This window comes from Prunus dulcis, chromosome 4 (assembly GCF_902201215.1).
Source record: "Prunus dulcis chromosome 4, ALMONDv2, whole genome shotgun sequence".
Taxonomy (NCBI): domain Eukaryota; kingdom Viridiplantae; phylum Streptophyta; class Magnoliopsida; order Rosales; family Rosaceae; genus Prunus; species Prunus dulcis.
The window spans coordinates 11,209,147-11,233,578 of NC_047653.1; the positions used below are offsets into that span (position 1 = coordinate 11,209,147).

The 24,432-nt window shown below is 37.8% G+C and overlaps 3 protein-coding genes across 3 annotated transcripts; 2 read left to right on the top strand and 1 right to left on the bottom strand.

Annotated features, from left to right (window-relative positions):
- Positions 1–9,514: 9,514 nt before the first annotated feature.
- Positions 9,515–12,863, top strand: LOC117624348 (E3 ubiquitin-protein ligase RMA1H1-like). The gene is made up of 2 exons (XM_034355537.1): positions 9,515–9,885; positions 11,929–12,863. The coding sequence occupies exon 2, from the start codon at positions 11,940–11,942 to the stop codon at positions 12,756–12,758; it is 819 nt and encodes a 272-aa protein (XP_034211428.1). The 5' UTR covers positions 9,515–9,885; positions 11,929–11,939; the 3' UTR covers positions 12,759–12,863.
- Positions 12,864–12,959: 96 nt separating this feature from the next.
- On the top strand, positions 12,960–15,697 carry LOC117624349 (expansin-A12). Its single transcript, XM_034355538.1, has 3 exons — positions 12,960–14,110; positions 14,537–14,846; positions 15,246–15,697. The coding sequence occupies exons 1-3, from the start codon at positions 13,939–13,941 to the stop codon at positions 15,559–15,561; spliced, it is 798 nt and encodes a 265-aa protein (XP_034211429.1). The 5' UTR covers positions 12,960–13,938; the 3' UTR covers positions 15,562–15,697.
- Positions 15,698–22,990: 7,293 nt separating this feature from the next.
- On the bottom strand, positions 22,991–23,811 carry LOC117626474. Its single transcript, XM_034358186.1, has 2 exons — positions 23,253–23,811; positions 22,991–23,171 (listed from the first exon to the last, which is right to left on the bottom strand). The coding sequence occupies exons 1-2, from the start codon at positions 23,578–23,580 to the stop codon at positions 23,149–23,151; spliced, it is 351 nt and encodes a 116-aa protein (XP_034214077.1). The 5' UTR covers positions 23,581–23,811; the 3' UTR covers positions 22,991–23,148.
- Between the last annotated feature and the right edge of the window lie 621 nt (positions 23,812–24,432).

Sequence of the window (24,432 nt, forward strand, 5' to 3'; positions counted from 1 at the left end):
TTCTGGATTATCACACTTCATAGATTCATTTTTGATCTCCTTAAATTGCTCTTATTCTTAAAAAAATAAAATAAAATTATTGCTTTATAAACAGCACACATCAGTCCTATATGCTAATCAATCGAGCTTGAAAATTCTTATTAAATTCTTATAAAATTCTTATATCAATATATCGTAACGAAAAATTTGATTAGTTGACACTGATATGAATTAAAATAAATTAAAATAAACAAAGTTGATAAGATCACATGTATATATATTTATATAAGTACTTGGGTTCATGTCATATAATTGCTTGTTGACATTTACTTGCAATTTGCATAAATATACAATTAATTTGGAGATTATTTGACATTTTAAATGAATATTTTCAATAATTATGTGCATGAAAGTGCCATATATATAAGATTGAATATGAATGAACTTTGAAATAACAAGTTAAATTAGCATCTTCACTGAAACATTGGATCAAAAGTTGAGCATATGATCATGAACGTATGTGATTTCTACGAAATTTCTGGCACAACTGGAGGGCAAAGTCAGCCAATATCTTTTACACGATTAATTTTAGGGTTGAAATTTGCATAATAATATATAGCATTTTAATTTACAAGTCATACGTTGTTTAATCTTTAATTTTGTCAACTCTATATTGAATTGAATCAGTGTCCAACTAAATTTGCATGTGGGATAATGCATGATGCCCTTTCTTCTTAATCTTTCTTTTACTACTTTCTCCACCGGCGTCTAGAAACTAGAACGTATTTGCGGACGTGCTACTATATCAGTATGAAATAACAATGTAGCTTGAATAGAATACTGGAAACACAAGTAAAATGTACAAGAATCAAAATTATAACGATTGATGTTCCTGTTACACACACCAAATCCTTTCCCAACTTCTGCACGAGAAGACGAAAACAAAAATCTCATCCGAACTCTTTTCTCAACTTTCGCATATACAATGAGTTATAACTTCATGATCCATAATCTCATTAAGTTTTCAATTCATAATATCTTGAGGATGAGCTACAAGAGTAAAAAAAAACATGTATTTTTTGAGTTTTAGACCAATTTGTGCAAGAATTTAATGTGAGTAATTTTTTTTTCTTTTTGAAATTTTGATGACGTGAGAAAAGTAATTGGATGAAATTAGCAAAATGAAGTTGGCTTATTAGAATATGAGAAACTTTCTTTTTTAGCCTAAGCTAGGACCTAATAATTGGCTTGATGACAAGGCCGGCTTAATTGTTTGCTTTGGATAAGGTAGGACCATATAGCATTCCACCGTTTCCATCGATCTCATCTTTTTTTGTCACAATTCAAACTTCACAAGCTATCTTTAATTTTTCTAGTTGTGGTTTGTGTGTATGGTTCCATATAAAATAAAGTAAATGAATGCAGACATTCCAATCCCATACGTCTTGCCCATGAGATTTGTCTCCAATATGAGAGCAAGATATCTGTTTGGTGAAAGAGAAGTTTACCAAAAAAATTACAAACAAACCTCACACGCCTTACTGAAATGGTTTGCCAGCAGAGATGTTCCCACAGGTGCCTCTTCTTCCAATGGTACTATAATTCCTATTCCTATCCCTGCATTCCCATTTTTAGTCTATATACATTCCAGGAAATTCATACGCTCCATGGGGGGGACCAAAAAGTGGAGTCTTGGTCAGAGCAAGCCGCCCTATTATATTACCAGACATAATTTGAGAGGCTCATCCAAAACTAGAGCTAGAAACGCCTTATTTCGTTTCGTTTTTCTTCTTCATTTCCTTCTTCTCGCACAAAATACAAAGACGACTTATCATATTTAGAATTTTTCTACGGTGTGCTCTGTTCACTATTCTTTCGTACTCTCTTTTCTTTATCAAACGAGAGCTAAGATCACAAACATTTGAAATATGTACACCAAATTAACCTATAGAATTTTGCCATGGAAATTTTTTTTTCCCTTCCTTTTTTGTTTGTGAATGACAAAAGCTGAAGTGGGTTGCATGTTACTACAGACTACAATGAAAGGGATTGCTCAATACAAAAATATTATGTCTAGCTAGTACGGATTTTCGAAAAATAAAACTATAAAAAGAGGTATGGATTTTGGACTTGACTTTTGAAGTGGCATGGGACCTGTTTAGTTTTGTATTATCATCACTTTATAATTTTACATTATAAACACTCAAGTTGTATCTCTCTTTAAACTGCATCGAGAACTTTTGAGATAAAATTTCATATTTTGATGGGTTCATGGGAGCATACAAACCTAGGTAGTTAAGTTGGGAATTATATCAATGCAACATGTTGAGATTAGAGACGACCAAAGAGGATATGCGCCCCCATTATCTTCCCACCCTAGAGTTAATAGTTCGGCTTGGGACATTCCTAAATTACATCGATATATTTTGAGATAAAACATCATACCTTGGTGGCCAAGATTGTCATCACGTATGAAGCATATATGTATTAAAATTTTGGGGTCCAATTTTGAGTTTGCACTATGAATGCAGTCCACCTCTCTTTTGATGTAGAATGGGGTCCATTGACTCAACAAGCCAGCCAAGTATGCAAAGCCTTGGCCACTGTTTTTAAAACATTTACACATATTGCCATTGTACAGTCAATCCTCTAAATTTTATTAAGAGTGCTACTATTTCCACCCCCTTGTTCTATTTCTCCACCCATCATATAAATTTGAAAAAACACAATCCTATCTTTCCACCCACCATTATTCCTAATACCCTTTAATTCATTTTGAAGAAAACACTAACACACACAATCTATCAATGAACTTTCGCCAATGCACCCACAAAGTCAAGCCATTCGCATAAGTTTCAAAACAAATGCCTAGAACTTCAAAACAAAGATCAAATAAAACTTTCCAACTCCTTGAATCTCAAATACAATTTCACCAAACGAAATATATGCACTTCTGCTAAATACCCACAAAGTCAAACCATTCCAAAGCTTCAAGGGATACCCAAAATGTAAGAACCCAAACCAAAATATCTAAAAATTAAGATTTCTTTATTATAGCCAAAAGACGATTTTGCCCTCGCATATTTTAATAGGGGAAAAATTTGACTTTTTGATCGGGAATGAATTTGGGAATTCCGTTTGCACCGTTGCGTAGAGCACGGCGAAACGAGTCTGTAGACACGGAGTAGACCCAAATCGGAGTTTTAACGAAAAAATTACGATCAAAATACCGCGAAGGGCAAAACGGTAATTTGAAAAAGACAGATTTTTATCTCTCCTTCTCCCTTCTCTCTCCTCATTTCTCTCTCCTCTCTCTCTCTCTCTCTCCCTCGTCGCGCGACCAGCCTCCCCTCCCGTTTCAGATCGAGCCCGCCGCCAACACAGGTCACGGCGACCTCCGCCACTGGTACCAACCGACGCGCCTCGACGTCGCCGACCTTCCCCGACCAGTCGCCGCCCACAGGACGACCGAAGCTCGCTGGAAACTGGCGATTTCCGCCGGTTTTGCACCCGAACTTCATCCTCTTCGTTCTCCCTCATTTCGCCACCAATTCTTTCAAGTGAGGTATGGTTTTCCACCTATTTTGTGTGCTCTAACTGATGGTTGGCTGGGTTTAGATCGATTTCACCTCTAGGTTGCTTAATTTTCGATTTGAAAATCGGCCGAACTTCGGCCGCCGTGATCGGCCATTTCCGTCCACTTTTTGGTGGTTGTCCAAGAACAAAAGTTACTCCAAATGGGGTGTTTTACCTAGGATAGGAGTTTGGAGTTTCGGTTCCATGATTTTTCGGAGTCCGTTTGAGCCCCGAACGGATTTTCCATATCGCGCGATCCGTGGGTGCAGTGTCGTTAAATCGTTGGATTGCGCTGAATTTTGGATATGTCGGTCTACGTGATTCCAGGATCGCGTAGAATTCGACGGATTGCGAATCGGAGTCCCGGATACTCCGGAATCGCCAACTCTGGGGCTAGGGTTTGGATTTTAAGCGATAACGCGATTTTGGCCAATCCGACCATCCGTTTCGGACCGAATTCGCGGAACATGGTTCCTGCTCTATGAGAAACCTTCAGAGAAGATCAGATTGGCCATCGGACACCGTGGACCCCACGGGTCCCGGGTCGGCCGATCTGACAGTTTATCGCTTAGCTGAGCGTCGGACCTTCCAAGCTGGTCCAAGTGTCTGAAATGGCTAATGTGGGCATAGGAGTAACTCAAATTGAAAAGCACGTATTTCTAGGAGCCGGGGGCAGGGTGTTTAATTTAAATTCTTTTTGTCCAGCAGTTTATTAATTTATTATTCTTGGATAATCAGGCACCAGGAGTCCAGCTAAGCCACAGGAGGGACCTTCGAAAGGTCCAGCTAGCTCGGACCAGCAGTGAGTGGACTTTTCTTTCTTAAAAAGATTTTATAATTATATTTTATATTTGATCTTGAATAAGTGATTTAGCATGAATTTTATTATGCAAATACCTTTATTTTTATAAAAATTAGCCAAGCAGCAGGCTTGTGGTTTTGAGCCCAAAATAGTGGTTTAGCTCAGATTTACCAGAATTCAGAGGATATCAGATTTTATCAGAGATAGTTATTTTAGACCACCATGTACCCATTCTCTAATTGGTGATTACCCAGAGTTGGACCGTTGTCGACGGACATCCAGTCCGATTTCAGTTAGTCAGTGCACTTGACTTGCCTCACGAGTTTCGGGGACGCTCGAACCGTGAGTGCCAGGATTTGCGGCTCGGCAGACTTGGTGTCCCGAGACCTGCCAGGATTGCGGCTCGGCTGACTCTGTGTCCCCGAGACCTGCCAGGATAGCGGATCGGGCTGACTACGGTCCCCTGTATCCTGCCTGAGCGACTCGAGCTGACTTGGTGTCATCGAGGACCTGCCGGCGGATCAGGCTGATCATAGTCCCCCTGATTTCGGCAGTTTGCGGCTCGGGTAGCCTGTGTGACGCCCGAGACCTGCCAGGGAATTGACGGCTATTACAGGGGTACAATTAGGTGGCAGTTTTAGAGAATTCTTTTTAAAACTTTTCAGTGCAGTTACTGTTTCATTTATTTTTATTAGTATCTTCGATGTTCAACATGTGTTGCATTGATATATTTTTATTCAGTTATGTGAGCATTTATATGATTATATTTATTTGTGATTAATTAAATATCTTGAGTTTGATTATGATTAAGCCATAGTTTTTATATCCCTATGTTTTTCAAACGGGGGTTATTATTTTCTCAAATGTTTTTACGAATATGATTTTTGTCCACTCACCATTTTAACTTGTTTTTCGCCCCCAGGCTGTAGAAGAAGGAAGGGAACCACCCGGGCCATCCTCCTAGCTCCCAGACCCACCACCAAAGTGTAGGAACTCATTGTAACTTTTTCTTAAACCTTGTAAATTTGTTTAAACATGCTCTGATATCTTGTTGAACTTGAGAAACTGGAGTTAAGATCTGTTTGTTGAATTAGTCTGGCCGTTAGTAGGATTTTTGAGACTGTTTGACAGGTGAAAGATTTTGGGTTTGGTCAAAATACAGGGGAGACTCTGCCGAATTTTTGGCAGAAGTCTGAGGAAAAAAAATTTGAAAGAATTGTAAAAGAAAAGGGTAAAAAGGTCATTCGTGCCTGACATTCGCCAGGTGTCGGACACGCACAGGATTCGGCTCGGATTCCAAAGTGGAAATTGGGTCGGGTCCTGTCACAAAAACTCCAAAACCAATCTTAAAACAACCCTAGTTTTGTTCCAATTAGCTTTAGAAACCAGCACCCGTGCCAAGCTCAGATTCTTGTAGTACCAAAACCACAAATCTTAATTCTCTCTGTAGTCTTAACCCCAAAACGAAAAAAAAAAAAAAAAAAAAACAACAACAACAACAATTCAAGCAAACAAGCCAAATTTTTTACTGAAATTGAACCACAAGCATCCCACGAAAAATCACCTCCCAATTTTAGAAACTCCAAAACCAACCTACAAATTTTAGTTTTTTTTTTTCTTTTGGGTAAAGAAGAAAACCCATCTAGAAAATTCTTCGAATGGTTCACAAGACAAAGAGTAAAACGTAAAGAAACATAGAAAAGTAAGATGAGAGGAATTACGCTTTGACTTGAGGAAGTGATATGGTACAGAAGAGTCAACCTGGATCTTTTTTCTTCTTGAACTTCTATCCGCAGAGAAACAAGACAAGCAAAAGGCGTAAATTTGTCCTTAGAAGTCATTTCACAAATAGGTAAATTTGTCTTTAAAAGTTTGAAGATTAAGTGGGTGGAAAAATAGGACAGGTGGGTGGAAATAGCAGCACTCTTTTATTAATTACTGCAGTTAATAAATTAATATCACATTTCTTCAATTAATCTCAATTTATCAAACGCTTTCAACTAGTGAATACCTTATGGTGAGGTATATACGTATTTGGTAATTTCACATCATATATCTCCTCCATAGGTAATTAACATTCATATATATACCTCATCCATAGATAAATAGCATTCATATGTATACCTCCTCCATAGGTAATTTACCTATCTATACCTACAGTTCCGATCTCTTGGACCACAAGAGTCCAAGAGATTGTGGTCACCCACCGTTGGATATTAGTCCAATGGTTCAAAAAAGTTTCTTAAAAGGAATGCAGGAGTGAGTGAACCGTTGAATTTACATCCAACGATGAGTGACCACAAATCTCTTGGACCCCTGTAGTCCAAGAGATCAAGACTGTCTACACCTAATTAACATTCATGTATATTCCTAGTCCATAGATAATTATATACCTCCTCCATATGATTGTAAGAAGAGAAAGAAGGAAGAAAAAAAGAAGAAGATGAAGAAGCTGAAGAAGAAAGATTATAGGAAATTTATCTATTTATTTATTTTTTGTATCATCGCATGTTTAAAAGGAATGCAGGAGTGAGTGAACCGTTGAATTTACATCCAACGGTGAGTGACCACAAATCTCTTGGACCCCTGTAGTCTAAGAGATCAGGACTATCTATACCTAATTAACATTCATGTATATTCCTAGTCCATAGATAATTATACCTCCTCCATATGATTGTAAGAAGAGAAAGAAGGAAGAAAAAAAGATGAAGATGAAGAAGAAAGATTATAGGAAATTTATCTATTCATTTATTTTTTGTATCATCGCATGTTTATGGGATTTTCAAAATTAAAATGGGTAGACAAGAAAATATTTTATAAATTTGAATTAACTAAAATGTCAAATATAGTAATTATTGGCCTAAAATTAATTTCTTACTCGTTTATGAATTGCAATAAGAATCAATAGTTGTATTAATTAGCTAATTATTATAATATAAATCAGTCTTTTCCGATTTAAACCATAAGGGCATAATTGGAACATGAAAATAAATTTAAAAAGAAAAAAAAATATATGATTACATATAAAATTAGAAAAAGAATGTACTATTACGTGGCATTGAAGTCGGAAGACTTAAATTACAAACAATACGCGTGTGGATTGCACCCAAATTCTATTATAAGAATTGAACATCGAAAATAAATAAAAAACATTTGCACATGGTGGAATTAAAGAGAAAGTGAGATTTGATTTGGTCTTGATTTGAACAAAAATGGTTATAAATTTGATCTCAAACTAACTTGCGGATCAAAGATTATCTTCGTCTTGTTTATATATCAATGGCTTATGTTGGACTTTGCAATATCATAGTGGACCATAGCAAGATTTTAGATGAGATTTTAGCTATAAACCGATGAACCACAATTTAAAAAGGCCATTGAAAATGCTCTTATAATATAACTCGTATACCGCATGGAGTCTCACATTTACAATTTATAAATAACCTGACGGTAATGTAATGAGTAACCATTAACAGTAACAAAAGAAAATATATGAGAACCGACAATACATTTCTAGGCAACACATCTGAACATGTTGAATTTTAATTCCAAGAAGCTTCTAGAATTACGGCCCACTGGTTTAGTGTAAACCACGTGTCAAAGCAAGCGCCACGTGTTTAGGAATAGGAGTAATGGTACTAGTAGGAGACGAGTAGATGAACATGCGGAGCAACCTTCACACACTGGCCCCGAATAATTAGGCATCTTATCATCATTTCTTGCTTATCAAGCTAACTAGGCTGATTTGCTGGTCCCACGTGCTACCAAATTAGACTAATTAATTTTTCTATATAAAAAAAGACTAATTAATTAGAGTTAAGAGTTGGGACCACAGTTTTAGATAATGGTCTAGTCAGCCGAATCACCAACATCCAACCCCTACTTTTTTCTCTAAAACAATTATATATTTGGTCACATTCTTCTGGATGGTCAGATATATTTTACTTAGTCTAAGGTTTTGTTAAAATTTAAAAAAATAAATGGCAAGATATTTTTTATTTAAAAGTCCGTTATACTCACAAAATAGTTAACCCACGACTAAGTATTGAATTTATCGTAAATATATATCGTTATGTTACATTTATATAAGCCGAATTTGAAAATACTCTCTAATTAAGTGCCGATCACTACCTACCATTAAACTAAAGGCTAATTCGTTAGTTTTAAGTTGTTAGACAAAATAAAACTTCTATCGACTCCCTTAATCTTTACTGTCAATTTTACACTTACTTATAACTTGTCAAATTTTTGTTTAAAAAAAGTATTGGACAGTTAACACTATTGCCTAATATTTTTCTTTGGTCAAAAAAATGTGGTGTCATTATAGTCGTTGTTTCTAGTTGTTTCTTCTTCTTCTTCTTCTTCTTGTAATTCATAGATAGGAAGTTTCCTGGTCGCTGGCATTGGCCAAACAGCAAATAGCTAAGGCTGCTAAGATTTTGACCCAAATGGGAATTTTTGGGTGCGGGTGATGCAAGTGTAACACATTTCTTTCAAAGTATATACGTGGATTTGTTTTTGGGGTCTAATCCAAGGGGCATTTCGGTTGATAAGAAAGAAGTTACTAGAAATACCAAGACTCGTTATGGAAGGGGCTTTTCCTGTTGACCTGGATCACTATCTGTCAAAATTAAGTTGGGGTTATTTCCAAATCGAACGCTTAAAAGGATAATGAAGTGTTAAAATTGTAACAAAAGAAAAACAAGGCATGTATCCTTATCTATTATTTGCCAATAAGATTTTAATTTTGGTTTTTTAGGTAACTGTTATTATCACTAATAATTTTTTATTAATCTACTTTAAACTATAATAGGAAAATTCGGCTAGATTTAAGGAGACGAGCACACTGTTCTGATCATCTAATCTAACCAACGAAATCATGCTAATAGATTCTTAAAATGCAGAGATTAATATTAGATCATCCAAAGAAAAACTGTATGAATCTTACAAAATACACAAAAAGCAGAGGTGGCAAGAATATTTTAACCTGATATCTATTACCAAAAACGAAAAACCATTTTTGTAAAGATTTGGAAAAAGAAAATTATTTTACAAGTATTTTCTCTGCTTTTGCCACGTCGCTCAAACGTGGCAAGGAACCCATCTTTAAAACCTGAAGCACAGAAAAAAAAAAAAAACAAAAAAACAAACAAAACAACAAAGGGGAGAAAAAGGAAAATGGCGGGTCCAAGACGTTGAACAGAACAACCCTAACGCCATTCATACGTTGATTCATTGAAGACCAGACGGGGTTAAAAGGGTGAAATATGAATGGTCAGTGTATATATATCTATATATTCACATAAGAAAACCCCAATACCAATATCGACACTCGAGATCTTTTGTATTCATAAAGCCTTCTCCTTCCTCCTTTCGCTCTCAGCCATTCCTCTCTGTTTCAAACAATCAAAGCCTTCTCTGTGCCTTTTCTTTCTCTTTCTCTCTTTCGTAACTAGCAAGATTCGCTCCCAGCACGCTTTTGGATTACATTTCCCACCTCAATCGGTTCTAGCCGTTTCTCTTTCTCGGTATGCATTATCTCTCTCGTATTTTCTATTTATTTTTTTAAATTTTCCTGTGAAAGTTCTTGAATTTGTTGATTTTCTATGATGGGTTTCTCTTGGATTTTGATTATCATGTTTAGAGCAGTGACGGGTTGGTTTGCCTTTTCTTTACATTTGTTGGGTCTTCAATTTTCATGTTTTTTTTTTTTGGGTGAAATTTATTCCCAGAATATATAAACCGTTGCCTGGATTTCCTGGGTAATTATGATCTGTGTAGGAGTACTTGTTTTTGGCTTGCATTTAATTAGCTTGGGAAAAGTTGTTTTGGAACCCAAAGTTTATATATCTTAATGTGACTATTGTCTTTTAACAGGGCTTTTGGCCTCCAGATTTTGGAATTTATCATAGAAGTGATTCTTTTTGTGTCAATTTTTTTTCCCATTGTCTGTGTTCAAGGTTCTCGTACTTGTGATTTTGGAACCCAAATTTTTTTCCCATTATAAATCCTATAAAAAAACATTGTGTCAATTGCTAACGTTTAGCTCTTAGCGGGATGTCTGACTCATACTATCAATGAAAGGAAATTAGGGACTTGGAAATGAGATAAAATTTTGTATCTTATGGGAATTCCTGATTTGGTTACTAAGAATTGGGAATTTTCTTTGGGAATCTGAAAATTTTGTGTTAGGGGTTAACTTTAGCAACCAAGAATCCCAAAAAGTGAGCATCTTAAGGTAATATATATATATTTTTTTTAATGAAAGGCTTTAATCATGGTACTGAATTTGTTTACTTGCAATTAAATCGTCCTCTAGAATGGATTCCTTCATGGTCTTAAAGTTTTGCTACTCAACCCCACTTCAGCCTTAATCCAACTAGCTTGGTGGATCATTCTTTGCTATTCAACCTTAATCTTCTTTGATAATCATGCTTTTGTTAGATCCTTGATAATCATAAATCCCTCACAATTTAAAATTCCTCTCTCGCACCCTTGTTTCTTCTTCCAATATATTTTTCATGGGTGCGTTTGGCTTGGTTTGAAATCTGGAATCAGGATCTGTATTTTTTAGAACCTGGATTACTCAAACCTTGTTATGTTACTCTGGGAAATGTGGATCTATTCGTCAGAATTATATTTTATTTTGTGTATTGAACTGATTGTCAGGATAATAGAATGAAACATTTTAGTCTTTGCATACAGTTTGACCTGCAATTCCCTCAAGTTGGTGAACCATTTCTTCATTTAGACTAGTGAACAAGTTCTTGCCTCTAACAATAAGATAAATATATTTGCTTTTTGAATTGTAGATAGTAACTTCCCATCACCTGGTTTCACCCCTTGACCATGTGAACAAAGACAGTCGAATTCTCATTAACTGTTTATTATTTAAGATATCGAGAGTACTGTTATGTTGTGGAAAAAATTGGCACAACCAGCTTGGCCTTTGATTTTAGAAGTGCTAGATGTGAAATATAAGAATTTCAGAGGACAACAATAATCATGGTGCTGGGTTTTATTCATACCCATCTTTTTCATTTGTTTAGGATTAAGATAGGTAGGGGCCATTCATATTCTCTATGATTAGTGGGTTGGAGAACCTTTGCCTTTTGTCCTCCAAATAAATAATACTGTATCCTTCTGTCATTTTGTCAATTTAAAGTTAACCATACACTACTTTATATGTTGGTGTCACTTTGTTTTATTCATTTGTGCTTTTCTAAATGCTTAGTGTCTGTTTAGAAGTCTGGTTTAGGAGCGTCGTCAGTGGCATTGTTGAGATTGATTATCAAAGTTTTTTTTTTTTGCCCCTAGAGGTCATTATATCTATGAACAACTATTTTTGCAATATTGTAAATTCCTTTGCTTTTGTATTATTGATTGGTGGACTCTGCTCTCTCTCTCTCTCTCTCTCTCTCTCTCTCTCTCTCTCTCCTTACACACACACAGCCACCAACACAAACTCACACTATAAGGCTTGCTTGAACGGGTATATTAATTGTTTTGCTCTTCCTTGGTGGGTATGTGTCTTTATGCATGCTAATGAAGACGACCTTGTTTTGTAACAGGACGCATCACTATGGAACAGAACTTCTATGAGCCTGAGGGACACTTCGACTCAGATGCAGATGTTTCGATCAAGAAGTGGAAGTCAATCTCAACCCTAACTACAGACTCAGAGAATGATGATGGCGGCTTTGACTGCAACATATGCTTAGATTCAGCACATGAACCTGTTGTGACTCTATGCGGTCACCTGTACTGCTGGCCATGCATCTACAAGTGGCTTCAGGTGCCAACCACCTCTGATAAATCATCCCATATGAAGGGAACTTGTCCTGTCTGTAAGGCTAACATCACCCATGCTTTGTTGGTTCCCCTCTACGGCCGTGGAACATCCCATTCAGATTCTGAAGGAAAGAAACCTCAGTTGGGGCAGGTCGTACCACGCAGACCATCGCCTGAGTTGAACACTTTGATGACTAATATTCTCGCTGGATCGCTGCCGAGACGGCAACTTGATCCAAATTATTTAGAGAGGCATTCACAGCCTGTTCACGATCAATACTACCCTTCACAGGGAGGTTATGCTGCAAACTCAGAATCATCTGATCTTGGGCCTTCACATGGAGGTTATGCTGCAAACTCAGAATCATCTTATCTTGGGGCTGCAACGATGACAACTTTATCCCATCCAACAATTGGAATGGTTGGAGAGTTTGTATTTGCAAGGATGTTTGGAAGCTCGGACACAAGTATATTTAGTTACCCTTATATGAATTCTTACCCCCCAAGCAGTCCTAGGATGAGAAGGCAGGAAGTGCAGCTTGACAAATCTCTCAACAGAGTAACCATTTTTCTCTTCTGCTGCTTTATTTTGTGCCTTCTCTTGTTCTGAACATATTTGTTTATAGGTTTCCTTTTGTACAGTTGTAAGAAATGTTCATCATACTGAATATACAGACTATTAGAGATATTTCAGAAACAACTCTTGCGAAATGTATTTTATCTGTGCATATTTTTTTTTTCTTTTTTTAAATTGTATTTCTGTAGTATTTTTCAAGTAGACATTAACAACCTTTTTGTTTAGTATATTTGGGTTTTGGGGCTAAGCGTTCCCAAAAGAAAAGGAAACACTAAGCTAAAACGTTCATGGGCCTAGAAACCCTAAGAAGCATGTGTTCACAACTTCACAGCAATGAGGAGGTCCATCTAAGATAGAGAAGCCCTATATATCGAAGTCCCCTTATTTCAACCGCAAGCTATCGCACATTCAGAGTCATTTTATAGCGAGGGTCTTATATATGACCCTTAAGTGAGGTCATATCTCTTAATCGTTGGATCAGACTAACTAATTTGATCAAACAGCTAACCAATTTGATTCAACGGTTAAAAGATAGGACTTCACTTAAGGACCATATATAATGCCCTCACTATAGAATTCTTCATATAATATATATAACTATAGTTAAAGATTAAAATTCACGGACATGATCAACATTTCAGTTGTATTTATTATTTGGTTGATGAATTTTCAGTTGTATTTATTGTTTGGTTAATGAATTGTGCCCTGTATGATCAAATTTGTATACCAAATTTGAGTCTCAAATGATATAATTGTGAATTCAAACTCGCTAATTTCGAATTGGTTGGTGCTCAAATTGTGTAACCCTAATTTTAATATATAGCATAGGCCAACAAATCACCGACATGTGATTTTGAAAAAACAGATCGCACAAAGTTAGCTGCTCTCTCACATGCACTTGCTCTATCATGTCTCATAACTGTCATTCCCGATCGTACATACCTTTCCGTACTTCTTCATATTCACTGGACGTGGAAAAACGCGTTTTGTAAAAAAAAAAACAAAAACTAATTTTGTTCATTTTATTGTATGCATAATAATTCATTAAGGTTCATGATCTACATTTTATTTTAGTCACCGACGATCGTTTCGATGAGTCTATAAATAGTCAGGGAAGCTGCCTCTTCAAGGAAGCATTGAAGCTTATAGAGTTTGCCTCAGAACAAGTATAGAAACCTGTGTGCCTGTCTAGAGTTTAGAGGGAAATTATTAAATGGCGCCTCCTCTTGGTCTTTCTGCAGTTTCTTCTTGTGCTTCTTTTTGGCATATTTTCTTGTTGGTTAGTATGGTTTTGGAGGGCATGATCATCGTCAATGTCGAAGCCAACGGCTGGCTCAGTGGCCATGCAACTTTCTATGGGACGAACCAGGACCCCGCCACCCTTGGTAAGTGTCACGTTTTGACAAAATAAAATGCTGTCTTTTACATAGGTAGCTAATATATTGCTAAAACTTTTATATATGTAAGTTGTTTTTGCCTTCAGATCCTCTACTTATGATTTTGACGGTGATCTTGTGCTTATGTTTAGAACTACGTAATTTTTTATATATAATTATCTAATTGCCACCCAAGATGTGTTTAGTTCTTAAACCTCGAAGTTTCAGACATTAAGTGCAAGATCAGCCCTAACAAGATCATCAATATTCTATTTTGTGAATAATGTGTATCGAGATCATTAGTAACTAATGTGTAATATCGTTGCAAATAATTGTTTTTCTTCATTCTTTTGTTTGTTCAATTGGTGATCATAATTAAATAAAGTGTAAATAACATTATGGATTGATGGTGACATGAAATATATATACATATAGGGGGTGCTTGTGGTTATGACAACACCTTCCATGCGGGGTTTGGAGTGAACACAGCAGCAGTGAGCAGCACACTTTTCAGAGGAGGGGAGGCATGCGGGGCTTGTTACCAAGTGACCTGCAACTACAGGATCGATCCCAAGTGGTGCCTTCAACGCCGTGCCGTTACGGTTACCGCCACCAATTTCTGCCCCCCGAACAACAACGGAGGGTGGTGCAATGCTCCTCACCAACACTTTGACATGTCGACGCCAGCTTTTCTTCGCATTGCACGACAAGGCAATGAAGGCATAGTTCCTGTCATTTATAGAAGGTAGTATAACAGAACAATCAATGATGGCTAATATTATTGCACAAAAAATATAATTGATAATAGGCATTATTCATACAATTACAAATTAAAAATTCCAACTTGCACTAACTAGCTTTTCACGAACATGCTGCAGGTCTGACTGATGAAGAAAATTAAACAATTATAAAAACTGATATATATAATCTAATTACAGATTGGGACTGTAATCCAAATTGGATTTGATTGACGTGGATTTATATTTGTTCGCCTTGTAAAGAAAGGGTGTTAGTTTGATATGCATTGTTAATTTATTATGATATTTTGATATATATTGTTGGTTCATTCTCTCAATTGCTTGCGTATGTTTTGGATAAATTGGTTGTCTAACATCATAACCTTTACTTTGCAAATTGCAACTAGGGTGTCGTGTCAAAGAAGAGGAGGGGTTCGATTCACCTTGAAGGGACAGTCAAATTTCAACATGGTGATGATATCCAACGTTGGAGGAAGTGGGGACGTGAAGGCTGCATGGATACGGGGGTCGAGGATGAGGAGAGGGACGTGGCTGCCCATGCACAGGAATTGGGGTGCAAATTGGCAAAGCAGCATCGATCTCCGAAACCAAAAGCTCTCTTTCAAGCTCACCTTGGTTGATGGAAGAGCACTAGTATTTTCCAATGTTGTTCCTTCCACTTGGAGTTTTGGACAAACATTTTCATCCCGCAACCAGTTCTGATAATCTTAATTTAATTAAATAATTAGCTCTCCATGCTTGCAAATTAAAGGAGACACCAATATAGATATATATGACCATGGCTAGCAACATGTCCCCAAACAAGGCACTTAATTAATTGCTTTGCAAATTGCAATGGGTCCAGAGCATTCGTATTTATCTTATTTATAGCTCAAATTATTGAGGCAATGAAAATTAAGGATATTGCCTCTGTGTTTTACTTGCTTTATGCATATTGCTACTTGCTCCCCCAAAAAGTTGGGAGCCGCTATAGTTAATTATATTCATTCAACTGTAGAAATTAATAGATAAGTTATGATCATGTGTGTTCATTCTTATTTTGACAATAAAGTTGCAAATTCGCAAATGGGATCCAGCCCGGTAGAAAAAAGTGAAAAAATGCCTTAACTTGCAAACCATGTCTCAAATTTGAACCTCCATGACACCTTGGTATTGTATGTGTGAAAAATCTCCTCTCTTGACTGGCAGATCTAGCAAGGGGCCAGTGAAGGCTATTGCCCTCACTGCCTTTTCTCCACCATGAACTTGCCTGGTAATTTTATGTTTATTTGTTTGAGTATGGGGGCAACATGTTTGATAAAATACCTTACATAAGGGGCTGAGGTATGCTAAAATATGAGAACTATGAGAGAATATTTGTTTGTGGGAATTTTCTGTGTATTCTTCTCCTTGTAAGATGTCATATTTATAATACAATGAAACCTGTGTGGGCAAGTAAATAATAAATTCATATTTTCTATTTACAGTATGAAATCAGGAATCAAAATAAATCAAATATAATTATAATAGGAATCCTTGGTGTGTAAGGAAAGAAAGTCAATAGTCCACAAGTCATTCCAACACTCCCCTTCACGTTGGTGCATAGATGTCGCCAATACCCAACTGGTCCATTGAATTGTGGAACACTTTACCAGTAATTGCTTTTGTCAAAATATCCACCAATTGATTCTCAGACTTTACGAAAGGAAACTGAATCACTTTAGCTTCGAGCTTCTGTTTGATATAGTGTCGATCTACCTCAACATGTTTGGTGCGATCATGTTGAACTGGATTATATGCAATAGCTATTGCAACCTTGTTGTCACAAAAGAGATTCATTACAGATGTAAGTCTATACCCAAGTTCAGTAAGCAACCTCTTTAACCAAATGAGTTCGCAAATTCCTTTGGTCATACCTTTGAACTCGGCTCCTAAACTGGATAAGGCGACCACCTTCTGTTTCTTGTTTCTCCATGTAACCAAATTACCTCCCACGAATGTGAAGTAACTGGATGTGGATTTCCTATATGTTATATTTCCTGCCCAATCTACATATGTGTATCCATCAATATGCAGATGACCATGTTTTGAGAACATAAGCCATTTTCCAGGTGCAGACTTTAAATATCTAAGTTTTCGAATAACTACATTCATGTAGTCTTCACTCGGAGAATGCATAAATTGACTGTTGACCCTCATCGCATAAGCAATGTCTGGCCTAGTATGAGACAAGTAGATCAATCTTCCCACTAACCTTTCGTATCTTTCTTTGTTAGTTAGAACTTGATCCAGGTATTCTTCAAGATAATGATTCTGAATAATAAGAGTATCTACAGGTTTGCAATCTAGCATTCCTGTGTCTGTCAATAAGTCCAAGATATATTTCATTTGAGAGAGAAATATTTGAGTCCACCTAGATTCTTCATCTCAAATTCAGTAGCCAAATAGTCTTGTAGCTGAGATATTTCATGTTTATCATTCCCAGTAATAATCATGTCGTCAACATAGATTATTAAAGTTGTTACCTTCCCTTTTTGATGTTTCAAGAACAAAATATGATCTGAGTTACTCTGTCTGAAACCATTGTTCTTCATTGCCATAGTAAACCGTCCAAACCATGCACGTGGTAACTGTTTCAGTCCATACAACGCCTTTCGTAATTTGCATACTATTCCAGTCTGAAAAGCATTCTATCCAGAACAAATGTCCATATACACATCCTCCATGAGTTCTCCATGTAAGAAGGCATTTTTTATATCAAATTGGTGTAGTGGCCAATCCAAAATAGCTGCGAGGGATAATCAGAGAAAGAAAAGCTAAAGCTTTGGTGAGTTCTCCATGTAAAAAGGCCTTGTAGTTGCTGTAGACCTTGTTGATTGGGCTTCTAAAGCTTTGGTTCAAGAGGTGTGTGGTTTATGAGAGAAAGAAAAGCTATTTTGATTTTGAGTTGGCTCCATTTTTTTAAAAAAACAAAAAAGTGATTGGGAGATGAGGAGTTGAACCATTGCCTGGACTGAGGGCGTGTTTCTTTTTTTCCCTTTGGGATTTTTTTTTTTTTGGTTTGCTACAATAAACTGAGATTAATTATTCAACATTGAGATTAATTATTAAACACTAAGATTCATTATTATTTGCTACCCATTCATATTGGGTGGGTTGTCCAACTTAGCTTAGTTTTTGTCACATTACAATCAGTTTAATGCCCTACTTAGTTACAAGCCCACATTATAAGAGTCGGTAATTACAAGATCTGATTTAAATATTTATAAGTATTTTCAGGACTCCACTATCCTAATTTTCAAGTGACATACTTGTTCGTGTAGCGTCTGTTTGCGCCTCATCCTCAGATACAGCAAAATAAAACAAAACATTCGTAAACCATGAACTGAATAGGAAAGTTTCAAAATGGGATTCTACAAACAATCATGAACCTTATGAATGATGAGAGTCATATGTCTTCTCTTGTGCTCCCCGAGCACAAAACAAAATTATATTTCAATCATATAGCTAGGCTTGTGGCTTGAACTTCGAACATTGAAATTTGAACATATTGGTATCTATCAATATTTAGTTAAAGCCACAGGCCATGAAATACAAGTGACCATGGATATTTAATTAATAATCGTTAATAGATACCACATTAATTAATAATGCTTAAAGTAAAGGGACTTTGCAAATTCAGTGGCAAAGCGTATGATCTCTTATGTGGACTCCAACATGAGAAGCTCTTATGTGAGGTGTAGGTATGTCTTTTTTCTTTAGAGATTAGTAAACATCAGCGATAAGAAGCCAAATAATATCATGGTCGACAGATGCAAGACCTTGAAGGGCATTTATAGATGCATCACGGAGATCTGAAAAGGTTTTAAAGATCTTGAAGGCCTATCTTTTGAGGTGCCATTTGTGAAAATCCCACATCGAAAATTCACACTCCTATAAAGGTGTTTATAAACAAAGCACAATGATAGTTTGGCAAGTATGGTTAACATTGGAGAGTTGGGCTAATGGGCAAGGCTTTGGATATCATTAATAATAATTATATTACTCAAAGACTAGGACCTTGGGCCTTGGGGCACTTGGCACATTACTGTTGAGGCCCAAAAAATCCACGCTTCGGCCCAAATAAATTCTCAGCCCAATGCAATATCTTACCGAGAAGAAACCCAATTTGGGCACGCGAAAGTTCGCCATATGCGCTTATACACATGCCACGCCAAGCAAATAAACAACATGCCATGCTACAAGTTTAAGTGGGCCCAAGCCACGCAAGATGCCCGGGGCTTGCTTGAGTGGGTTGTGGTATGGATGGTAATAGGTCGTCATGAGGCCCATTGATGGGACGAGAAATGGAGGTTCCGGGTTGCTTGGGAGCCTCGGAACCCAAGCCCATTTCTTAGGCCCAAATATATGGGTGAGCAAAAAGGGGGAAAATAACCCAACCAAAATAACCCAATCAAAGAATTAATAGCCCAACCAAAAGCCCAATATTTAATAAAACAGCCCACTTGCTTAAGAAACCACTTTGGCCCATACAAAAAAACCCAAGATAAGCCATAAAAATCTCAGCCCTTTGCTGGAAAAAAGATAGAAGCCACGTAGAGATTTGCAGAATCATTGAACAGAGCTGCTGGGAAGTGACAACACATGGGAAGGGATCAAGTTCCAAAAACAAAACATCAGAGAAACCAAGGGATGTTAACATGCAAGCTGCCAGGAAGAGAGACACTCTTCAAACCAACATACACATCCCAACTCCTTCCCTATCAAAACTGGTTATAGGAAAGAGTGAGAAAGAAAGGAAGAAAATGGCTGGAAGTAGAAATCTTCTACTGAAGCAGCCGCAGGAAAGGAGGCCTTGAGCTCCAAAATCCCTGATTTTGTGCAAATAGATAGAGAAAAATCTCACTAAAACAGGAAAAGTCAAGAGAGGAAAGGAAAAGGGAAGGAAAACCTTGCTAAGATGGGGAAGAGACCATTAGGGTTTCTTGGGGAATGAGGGTTTCCCGCAGCTATAAAAGGAGGTCCCCTCCACCTAGCAAAAACCAACCCAGGCTGAGAGAGCAAGCTTCCTCTCTTACTAGCAAAAATCCAGTAGCCCTATTCACTCTTCTTCTTCGTTCTTCTCTGTTAACAGACTATTTTCAGAGTCTGTCAAGCTGCCGGAAGAAGTAATGCCCTTCTTTTACCCCTTCTCAGCCAAGATCATCATGCAAACCTTGTCTCCCTCATCTTAAACACTCCCATTTCTCCATCGGAAGCCTTATTTTCCTCTTTGGTGCTCAACTCATGCTGACCTTGCTCCCATGCCACAAGCTCCTCATGCTAAGCTAGAATTTTATCTGTAAGCAAGCATAAAACACTTGTAAGCAGCCATCATTTTCGTTGGTGAAGGTAACCAGAACACTTCCTAAGGCTTTACTGCCCTTTCGAAGTGCTTTTGGGGCTTAATTTTCGAACTCAGGCACAAGGGGCAATTTCAGTAATTTCCCTTTTACGGCAGCCCAGCCCATTTGCCGCTGCCGAAAGAAAAAGACCCCCACATAAATTGGCGACTTCACTGGGGATTAAGCCATTATCTTCATCAATGCCTCCAAGGAAGAAGGACAGAGCCAAGCTTGTCATCCAAACACCATCGCTGGAAGAGCTGCTGCTAGAAGCAATAAACCAGAGAAAATAAAGAGATAAGAACATTCCTTCCTGCCTTTTCTTTTTTTTTTTTTGGCTATCTGCTTTGCAGAACAAACATGATATAGATTGCTCACATGCTCCCTTTGTTTATGCCTTAGATCTCCATTCTCAAGTAAGACAAGATCTTGTAAGAGGGCTGGGGGCTTTGGCAAATTCATCATTCATGCATTTGAGTGAACTACACATGCAAACTCCAAAATACTTGGGGGCTTCGTGCCAAGCAAATCTGTATAAGAAGAAAAGAGGAGTCAAAATTCAGTTCCAAATGACTTGGGGGCTTCCTGCCAATTAAAAAAAAAAAGGTCAAGCACAAGCACTTCAAAGTTTCTCATGCTAAACTAAGGTATGCCTTGGTTCCAAGAGTTGTGTGAACATTATTCACATCAGCAAGTCCAACTATATCATTCCAAGCCAAGTTACATTCTTCCAGCTCCTACTCTACAAGCAAAGAATTTATGGCACTTGCCTCATTTCAAATCTTCTTAGCCCCTGCCCCATTTCAAACATCATGCTAGTATATGCGCTCCTTAACCCCCAAAGCTCAATTTATCCATGCAACTCAAGATTGAACAAGTCCTCTCTGGAATGCTGCTTGCATCACCTCCATCTTTGGCACTGCCCACAGAATGCCCTGACTTTCTATGCCATTATCGGCTCCACAATCCACATGCTCTCTATTGGAAGCCAAAGATAAGAAATTCTTTCTTTTTCTTTCCTACCTTTTTAGATTTCACAATAAAATATATATATTATCATGCCACATGCCATACTTGTAAAAGCAGCACGAGCATGTCATCTATTCAAATATAAACATGTAATGATAAATTTTTTATTATATATATATAAATCATGTTTTAGGCCAATACCAACAGAGTGAAGTTGGGCTATTCAGCTTCCTTTATCTCTTATCTTTCACTTTGAAAGGAATACAAACACTAGACATTTACACACTACTCAAAGCACGAATATCATCATGTGCTTTAATAATTGCCAAAGCATCACATGCTTGCATATTACTAAAAGCAACCTTTGTTGGTTTAATATTGATGTGTGATTCATTCATTAGTTAATGATGTTGAATGACATTCATTTGAAATCGACAAATATCAATTATATTCATTTACAAGTTGCAACATATGTATTATTTTAACCACCATCTGCTTTGGTCATGCAGAAATTATATATCTATCAAGCACTTTGTTCTTTTAAAGATGATGAGTACATTTCTCTACACCTCAAGCCTCAAGGAGCATGGGACCCTATGTTCCTGTACCGATCAGCATCTCAACACGCTCAGCAGCGCCAAGCCATGCCAACAACAAAATTGTGCCATAGGAGATGGTCTAAAGAGGAATCATGCCAAGAAAAAACAATCCATCTCCAAAATCATGCAACTCAAGCATTTCACTTGGTGTTTCTAGCTGCCGGAAGCACAGAGAAGAAGCCATGCTATCATGCCAAATTGTCAACATTGCAATAGAGGGATATCCTAAGTTCATCTTGCCATGCAATACCCAAAGCCATCAAAGGCTATTTGGGAGCCTTATGGAAACATGGAAAAAGCTCACAGGTGTAAATATTCAAAACCTTCAAGTTATAGCACTCCATGGCCACTTACTGATGGACGGATGAATGGTTCCAGCAGCGAAGTATTCAAATTGGACATGCCGGAAGAACGCCACTTGGGGGCTTCATTTAGTTAGCAAGATTATCAAGAGACAGCTGCCGTAACCTCTCATAACCTCACAAAAGTTGAAAAAAGTACAATGAGTTATGAGCTGCAAATCACTCCTTGATTAGTTGGGTTATGAGCTGCATGCAGGTAAAGCAGTAGCTGTGGCTCTGTTAAACAGAGCATGACAGCCTACTACAATACATGCCAAATACATGTCAATCTAAGCCACAACCTTTCATGCTATTGCAAGACATGCACACTCCTTGGTCCTTTCATACTTGGGGGCTTGATTTGATGGGAGTATTCATTAATGCAAAGTGGCTCAAGCTTTACTACAGCTAAGTTAATCTTATGTCAAGCACGCCACTTAGCAGTAAGACATGCCAAGCAAAGTCACTTGGATGGGGTCCGAGGCCATCAACAAGCTGCACGCCAAAGCAAAATAATATGGGGCATGCATTCTTGAGCTGCTGGAACAACGAAACCATTGTCCTCTTTTGATGAGCAACCAGAATATGCAAAACATCTGGGAATTTTACAAAGACCATACATACACTAGTCTGACCCTTTTTGGGTATGACAAGAGGGTGTTTTTCAGGCCTAGTGGTCAGACAAAATTTTGGCAACATATACCTTGTTTTTAAGGATATCCAACCTGTCAAAGAATCTCCAGCAGTTCATAAAAACAAATTTTGCCAACCAAGCAATATATATATATATATATATATATATATAAGACATGCAGATTACAACATGCCTCAAGCATTCAGAAATGGATACAAGCTCCAGTGATTCAACATTACATTACAAAGCCATAACGACATGGTCGTTAGAGTGTCTAAAAAAAAAAAAAAAACTACAGTCAAAGCAAGATAAAACTACACATGCTAAAGACCCATGCAGCCTATGGTCTTCAAGGGAACAGAACCACGCGCCAAGATAATCAGTCACCAAGCCAAGAGGAGACAACCTGCAAGAAGAAGATGTGTGTTAAGACCAAGGGATGCTGGAAGGAGTAGCCCGATAAAAAAACAAGAGAGGAATTATATACCTTGAAGCTGTGAAGAATGCCCAAAAAGAACGAAAGAAGCACTAGGAGATGATCTGGCTGTTGCCTCCGTCACACACTCAGCATTGTCGGCAGAAATACCCTTAGCAAAAAAAAGGGCATGCACTTCCCGGCGCTGCTTGTCCAATTCCTGTTGCTTAATGATCAAAGTGTCGACAGCAGCTTTTACCTCACTGGAACCATGTGATAATTTCATGCTTTGAATGGCCCGCACTCCAAAGACAGCACATGCTAGGTTCCTCACAAGGTTGATGAAGAAGTCCACATGAGAGCCCAGAGTTATGGCCTCACATATCTTAAGCGCCACCATCAAAGAAGGCTTTGAACGCCATGAAGGAATTCTCCCAATCTTGCCAAGACATGCTTTTCTCCGATAAATGCCCTACGGAGGTGGAAACATCACCGTCCTTATGGTTGTCATCAATAATCTCACCACAAGGCGGCACTGCTGGAAGCTGTGGAGAGGTGCCGGAAGTTGTGTCGGATGTGCTTAGGAAAGGAGGCAGCACTGCCGAAAGCTGTGGAGAGGTGCCGGTAATTGTGTCAGATATGCTTATGAAAGAAAGAGTAGGAGGCAGCACTGCTGGAAGCTGTGGAGAGGTGCCGGCAGTTGTGTCAGATGTGCTTATGAAAGGATGAGCAGGAGGCTGCGCTGCTGGAAGGTGCAGGGCAGTGTCGGCAACTACGCTGGACGTCCCAAGAGGAGGAGTAGGAAGTGTATCCTCCGCGACTCGCGAGATGCTCTCAACCTAAAAAAAAAAAAAAATTGGTAGCATATACCTGGCATCTATCACAACCCGACCTGTTAAAATCTCAAGCAACTCATGCATTTCAGCCAAGTAGAGTGTACAGAACAAGCTGGAAATCTTTATCTCAATGCATTCCAAATCGCAACAATTCATGCATTTCATTATTTCCAACCAAGCAAAGCATACAAAACAGGCCAAAGCTCAATATCTAAAGCATTCTACATCAAAAGTTCTGACAGAAAGTATGGAACAATGTTGTGTTCCAAGTTTCCGACAACATGAGCTTTAGGCTCTCCAAACAAAAGGGGTACAACTCGAGCCTAGACGCAGTCAACTATGCTAAAGATCGATACACCCTACAGTTTCAAAAGGAAAAGCTACTACACACTGAGCCAGCCAGCCCCTACAACAAA